Source organism: Spinacia oleracea, mitochondrion (genome assembly GCF_020520425.1).
Source record: "Spinacia oleracea mitochondrion, complete genome".
Taxonomy (NCBI): Eukaryota; Viridiplantae; Streptophyta; class Magnoliopsida; order Caryophyllales; family Amaranthaceae; genus Spinacia; species Spinacia oleracea.
In genome coordinates this window covers 210,001-217,672 of record NC_035618.1, presented here as the reverse complement: position 1 = coordinate 217,672, position 7,672 = coordinate 210,001, and the positions used below count along the sequence as shown (strand labels likewise).

Sequence of the window (7,672 nt, the reverse complement as noted above, 5' to 3'; positions counted from 1 at the left end):
TGTTCCATGATCTATGGGTCTACAGGAGCTACCCATTTCGATCAATTAGCCAAGATTTTGACCGGATACGAAATCACTGGTGTTCGATCTAGTGGTATTTTTATGGGGATTCTTTTTATCGCTGTAGGATCCCTATTCAAGATCACTGCAGTTCCTTTTCGGGCGGCTGTAGGACGGACGGCCGCCTATAAGTGGTAGGGTAGGGTGGGTGGTACCGCTCAGATTGCGGCCAATCTTCCTAACCGCGCGCGGGCCGGGCCGGGCTTAGAGCGCGTGAAACTCATCACTACCTCGTAAGGGCGTTGAGACCATAGCATGTTAAACGAAAGCGCCGCTTTCTCTCCAGTGTTGTCACACAGCTGCCCGCCTAGAAGAGCCACTCGCTCTCTAGTGTTGTCACACAAGATAAGCACGCCGCCCGCCTGCTGGCCGGGCGAATCGAAGTTCTCTTCCGGTCAACTGTCCACCCAGTCAAGTGCAAAAAACACAGTAGAATCACGCAATGCACGCTGCTGGTGTGCTTCCTGCCCGCGAGGAAAGAAAGAAGAGCGACAAGGTTCAGATTTGACTGTTTGCAGTATGGGAGCAGATTACCCAAAAAATCCCTGGGAACAATGAAAAAAATAGATATCTCGGTATCGAAAACTATAGGAGGCTGTATTGGCGAGATCCAACGGTAAACAGCTGCCTAAAAGAAAAACCGCCTGGAAGTCCGAGGACCTTTAGTACTGTACCCTACCCCCGAACCAGCAGCCTTCGAGCCAAGCAAGACCGCCCTTGTCCCTTTCCTTTCTCCATTCTGCCTTCTTCTTTGCTTTGTTCCAAAAGAGTCTAAGGCAAAGCGAAATTCGTATGCCTACTTTACCTACTTTACGTATGTAGTCGCTTAAGCGAAGCTTTTTTTGACTCGCTACTTGGTATGAAGTCGCTTATTAGAAGCTTATGGAGCTTTTGGAAGGAAGGAAAGTCGGAGATCGATATTTTCTTAGTTTTTCATCGAAAACGAAGAAGACCGAGAATTTCCATCTTTCTTTCGAAAGAAGGGAACACGCTTTTTGCGGTGGTATGATTTTCGGGCCTTCTCCTCGTTCCGCTCGCTGGCCTATTGGGATAGCAGCCTTTGTTGCCTGCTCGCTCTTTTCTTTTTTATATAATAAAGAATTCAGGCTCGGCCCGGGAAAGCGCTGGCAACAACAGAAAGGAAGGGGTCCATGTAGCTGCTGCGTCCGCTCCCTTCTTAGTCAATAGAGCAGCAGGTTCGGCATCTACTACAAAAGAGAGAATCCACTTCAGATAACCACGCCTCTGCTAGGCAGCGTGTGGAATGGCCGAGAGCGGACCTTTTTGGATCTATAATCCAAGTCGAGAGTGGAGTTACGGGAACAGCCGTCTGATGGAAAACAACTTTCACGTTCGGTTCAGAGAGCACTTTTTTCGTTGAGAATTCTTCGTTCCCTTTCGTGTGAATTCCCTAGCGGCGAATTCAAAACTTTTGGGGCCCTATCTATTCCATCTATCGAGCCCCGAAGAAAACCCCCCTCCCCTTCGGACTCAATCTTTTTTTTGACTCTATATATGTGGGCACCTGATATCTATGAGGGTTCACCCACCCCGGTTACAGCATTCTTTTCTATTGCGCCTAAAATATCTATTTCTGCTAATATTTTACGTGTTTTTATTTATGGTTCCTATGGAGCTACATTGCAACAAATCTTCTTTTTCTGCAGCATTGCTTCTATGATCTTAGGAGCACTGGCCGCCATGGCCCAAACGAAAGTAAAAAGACTTCTAGCTCATAGTTCAATTGGACATGTAGGTTATATTCGTACAGGTTTCTCATGTGGAACCATAGAAGGAATTCAATCACTACTAATTGGTCTCTTTATTTATGCATCAATGACGATAGATGCATTCGCTATAGTTTCAGCATTACGGCAAACACGTGTCAAATATATAGCGGATTTGGGCGCTCTAGCCAAAACGAATCCTATTTCGGCTATTACCTTCTCTATTACTATGTTCTCATACGCAGGAATACCCCCGTTAGCCGGCTTTTGTAGTAAATTCTATTTGTTCTTCGCCGCTTTGGGTTGTGGGGCTTACTTCCTAGCCCCAGTGGGAATAGTGACTAGCGTTATAGGTTGTTGGGCGGCCGGAAGGTTGCCACGAGTAAGTCAGTTTGGGGACCGAAGGCAGTTCTCCGTGCACCGGACACGTAGCTTACCGAATCAGTTGCGACACGGATGGGAATGCATGCTACGAAAGATAGGGTCGAGTCTGATACATCAACCGTCTGTCTACTCAATATCCTTGTACGAGTCCACAATCACTACACGAGATGAACCCTGGTTTGGTGAATTTTAGTTGGCCTTAGGTGTAATAGGACTCCCAGTTACTGCGCACGATCGTATACTGAGGTGCTCCCCGCCGGTTGTTGGAACGACGCGAGCCGGGCCTCAATTCAGAAAGAGAAACCAAAAGTCTTCATAAATGGGAGGTTCAAAATTCCCCATCTCATTGAGGGCGGAAAACGAATCGACATCTCGATGTGATACAGCCTTTTCTATTTTAGTTGGGAAAGAACGGCGAAGTCCATCCAAACCGTCCAATGAAGAATAAGAAGAGAGCAAAGCGCATGCGGAACGGACACAGAAAAAAAGAAGTGTGGAAGAGAAGCAGCCGAGCTCATTCCCTTCGCGGGCCCAAAGCAGTGCAGTCTTTCCTGGCCAAATCAAGGATTTGGGGCTTCTCTTGCTACGCTACTTCAAAAATCTCTTTTTTTTGAATCTATATGAATAGAAAGATAGATCTATCCGTCTATCCTATCCGATTTCGATTTTGATATCTCAAAAAGAATCGATTTCATTCAACGTTTGATTCAAAGAACTGCGCTTAGCCCCCCCGCTCATGAAACGGCTTTGCTGCAATGTGGATGGCAGAGGGTCCGTAGTACCCGAAGCACTGGAGTGATCCAGTAGCGGGGAAGGGGCCTAGAAGTGCCTACTACTACACCACACTACACTTGGCTCTACACATTTACAGAGCTAACCCCTGTCCAGTGCCTGGCAGAGCTAAGGTAGCTTGCTTCTACTCTTTCTCCCTATCTTCGCCCAGGCTAACGTAACGGGGCCTGACTTTTTCAGGGGGGAGAGTGGAGCCTCGAGAATGTTGAGAGGAAGATCCTTGGCCCTTCTTCATTCTCTACGGGGTTCAAAACCTTTCTTCAACATAGGTGACAACGAGCAGGGCAGGGATGGAAGAGATCAAACACGGGAATAATAATCTTGTGACCTTTTTGATCATTTTGATAGGGGGGGGATAGGGAAAGTGGACAAAAGAGACTCGCATTTCCCAGTCGAAAAGAGGGGTTCCTTTTTCGTCTCGAATTTTTCATCGAACAAATAAGGGAAAAGAATCATATTGAAAACGCTCCTAACCCAAGCCCTTCCTTCGTAGAGCCGTGTATTGTAAGTGATCCGAACCTGCCCGGAGCGAGCCTCCCATAGAGGCAAGTGAAGTTGGTGAGCCGTATGATGGGAAACTATCTCCTGCGGTTCGGAGAGGACTCAGCTGTTAGTTAGTACCCTCTTGGTTTCGGAGTGGACCCTTTCACTCTATTTTATTATATACGTTTAGTGAAAAGAATGTTTTTTGATACACCTAGGACATGGATTCTATATGAACCAATGGATCGTGACAAGTCGTTACTACTAGCAATTACTTCCTCTTTCATTACTTCATCCTTTCCATATCCTTCTCCCTTGTTCTCAGTTACTCATCAAATGGCACTCAGTTTATATCTTTAAGTTCGATCATTGACAAGGTTCAAAGAAAGGGTGGGCCATTGATAAAGAATCGATTCCAAACCACAATGCTAACAGATGGTGGGCCTCCGCTTTTATTTTCATTAATGAAACCTGCCAGTTATTATGGACTCAAATCATAAGGTAATGCCAATTCACTTACTTGGAACAAGTCAGGAAAAAAAAAGGAGGATTTTGCCAAAAGCATAGCTTTAGCGAGTCAACTTAAGCTTCGCTTTAGCGATTACATACCGAAAGCTTCGCTTAAGCTCAACTTCGAGCTTTAGCAAGTCAACTACCTCAGTGCTATAGTTTCATTCAAGTCGATATTGTACTTTACTTAAAAGAGATTCGTAGGCGAAAGCTAGTCTCCTAAACGAAGCTTTGGGAACTCTAGGATTCCTTGCTTCAGTCTGTTAGGCTGGATTACAGGCTAGCGATTGAAGTGAAAAGAGCTTGATAGATCATGATTTGTTCTCATTCATTCTACTTCGACCACCCTACAGTAGCTACTTGGGGATCCATTATGGAACGGGTTTCCCGCCTTTTCTCTGCTTGAACTATGGCCATAGAAAGGAACTGAAGTGGATGGACCCTATCTTCGGTTATCACTTGATCGATTGAATCTCTTCTGTCCTATCTTGTATAACCCGACAGGAACAACCTGACTCAGGGATTTCAGTAGAGAAACTACCGGAGTCATATCTAGCTATCAAAGAAGAAGCTTACAGGCCTTATCCCAATTAAAGTGAGGGAAGGAAGGCAAAGATAGCTAATAGCAGCTCAGCTCATATTGGCCCGGCCTTATTCAACTACCAGCACTGGACCGCTAGTTCCCTTTATATCTATAGAAGAAGGTAGGACAGCTAAGAACGAATTACATCTTTCAAGCCCCCTTTATAGAAGAGAAAGCCAGAAGGTAATAGCTGATTGGCAGTATGAGTGTCAGAAAGCTGCCGATGCTGTATTGCTGCCTGCTCGAATCAACATCCCTCTACGAGTTTTCTCATTCCTGTGGTTGTTCTCTTCTGTTCTGAGAGAGAGTCAAAAGCCTATACTATAGCACTGCAGGAAGACCAAGGTATCGATTCCTTTAAGTCTGGTCAGTCACCGTCAATATTTTCTTTCTACGGCCAATGCTGCTTAATGAGAAACTTTCTCTATTTCCCCGCCCTTCAAAGCCACGCGAATCTTTTCTTCGCCTTACCGCGGCCTCTTTGAATCACACCTAAAGGCGAATGGGATTGAGAAGGAGCTCTAGTAGGTGAATGCGTCCGATCGCTAACCTTTGTTTGAATACTAGGTGTTTAGGAAAGAATATCTTATACCCTTACTCTTCTTCGTGTGGGCAAGCTACGCACCATTGTGCGAGCTCGAAGTGATGAATATGGAGACCGGCAGCTCATCCCAACTTTCCAAGGGATGTCGCATATCCGCTGTCAACAGGGTTTGGTTTATTAACTAGCCTTCGGAAGAATAAGATAGAAGGTAATGCCCGCTATTTTAAGACACGAACTGGTAAGAGATGCTTCAATTTCACTTCCAACACCCATTCTCATCAACAAAATAAGCCATGCATCTTGACAAGTCCTCTTGAGGAACTGCAGCTATAGCTTTATCAAGGGTTTTTCCCATCCACCATGAATCCTTCAATAAATTGAGAATCCGCCCATTGCCAATTACCCACTTCATCCCTATCCTTTCAGTCGAGTCACCGCTTTCAGCGCATTTAATAATCCCACACCTTGAAAATTCCTTTCCAAAGAGGCGAATCACTACTTTTGGCCACGGGTTGAGGAACACCAACCTTCTTTCTCATGTATTTACTACGTAACACCTTAACCCATAGCGCATTAGGAAGAGTCAATATTCCCCACCCGAGCTTCATAAGAAAAGCTTCATTATTCTGACTCATCCTCCCTATGCCTAAACCCCCATTAACCTTTGGTTGGCAAACCTGCTCCCACTTAACAAGATGGGGCTTCTTCTTCTCATTCGTAGACCCCCAGATAAAAGATCTACTGTGAGCTTCAATCTCTTCACAAGGCAATGTTGGCAGCTTAACCGTTTGCATTGTATACGTGGGTAGGGCCGACCTTACTCAGTCAGTCATTTCGCCAAGGAAAGCTGGTTGATTTTCCATCCACTCAATCTATCCCGAACTCTATCAACAATATATTTCGAATTTCGGCGCTCATGGAGTAATGGAACACCAAGATACTTACCTAGGTTAGATGTAAGAGAGAACCCAAACTCCCTACTAATTGCTTATTCCTCTCCTTGATTTTCATTACTATATGCGAGTGGTTCCTACCGCTCCTCTCCCGCAGGTCGAGCGTCTTCAAACCTTGATTCTCCTTTACAGTCAAAAGTCTCATTCGACAGCTGTTACAGTCCTTCCCTTCCTCTCCCTGTCGATAACTTCGTACCGCAGTTAGCTATAGGCTTGAGCTCAGTGACTTGTAGCAAACGTAAGCTTTGGAAGTTTAGTTTACTTGTAGCAAGCGCAGAGTAACATCGTACCTCAGTGATTACATCTGATTGATCTCCAGCCAAAGCTAGCCAGAAAGGAGAGGTATGAAATTACTTACTTGTTAGAGGTATGTAGTCGCTTAAGCGAAGCTTTCGGTTGTTTACATGCTTAAGCTCTTTGAGCTTTTGGAAGGAAGTTTTACTTTTTTGTAGGGCTGCTCTCTTCTGCGTCGACTGCTATGTGCTAAAGGCTGCGGAATAAGAGCGGTAATTCTGGATTCACCCCATCTTCTTTTCTGGGCCTTGAATATTACAATCTGTGGTTTTGTCATACAATAAGATCCAATTTGTTTGGACTCGTTAGGGCCATTACCTTGAGTGAGGCCTAACGTGTACACCTCTTGTTGTGATCTTATCCACTGATGGGTCTTGCTCTAAGCCCAATCCTCTCGTCTTAGGGTAGGATATCCATAAACCTTAAATCACGGGAACTTCCCCTTTTTGGTTGACAACCCACCTATGTTGGGATGACTAAGCCCACTATCCTAATAGGTCCCTCTTGTGTCGGGTTAAGGGCTTAGTTGAACCCAATTTCTTCACTTGTAGTCTAGGGCTTTGCTTGGCATTGGGCTTCGTTGCTTTCCCGGTCTTGGATTGAACCTAAACCAAAGTCTATAGACTGAATTAGGAGAATGGAACCCTATTGGTTCTGCAGAGCTAAGCCGGTAAGCAAGAAAGGAAACTGCCCGAGAAGTGCTATTCACTCTTCCTAAAAAGCTTTTTTTCCTGGCATTCAAGACTGGCATGTACAGTGAGAAGTGCGCAAGACCAGAAAGACTGCTAACACCGGTTAGTTCTTTGCTCTCTGTCAATCAATATCAATAATGGAACTGGCTTGCTAACAGAATCTGTAACAGGGTAGCTTTCAAAATATTACAAACTTGAAATAGCTTAACTGTCGCAATTAGCTTCCCTGACTTGCCTTGCTAGCTTCTACTTTAATGCAGAACTCCCAATAGCAGGAATTACACTCGATGGATTGGTGAAAGAACCTGGCTTTCTAGCTTGACCTTGACTCTTCACACGAAAGCTTTCGGGACGAATCAAACAAAGCAAAGCGAAGAGGTTCTTTAGCGTAGGCTAGTCAATTTACTTGGAGTAGCTTTCCCGCTGCCCTCCCAGTTGAATAAGGTAAGCAAGCCTCTCTAGTGAGAGTTCTTACATTGAGAGTCAACTTACTCCTATGATAGTGCTAGGTCCTTCTATTCCTAATCCCTCTCATATCGATCCATTGTCTAAGGATTAGAGGATCTAGAGTGCCTAAAGCTATTGATAGCGGATATCGCTTAGAAGTTTCATTTTTTTCGCGACAAAAAGTCATAAGAGTTTTCCAGTCT

The 7,672-nt window shown here is 44.9% G+C and overlaps 1 protein-coding gene across 1 annotated transcript.

The window, feature by feature from the left end:
- Nucleotides 1–3,806, top strand: nad2 (NADH dehydrogenase subunit 2; one part of a trans-spliced gene, as the record gives it). Coding sequence (YP_009414537.1) covers nucleotides 1–159; nucleotides 1,573–2,127; nucleotides 3,615–3,806 — 906 coding nt within the window.
- Nucleotides 3,807–7,672: the final 3,866 nt, after the last annotated feature.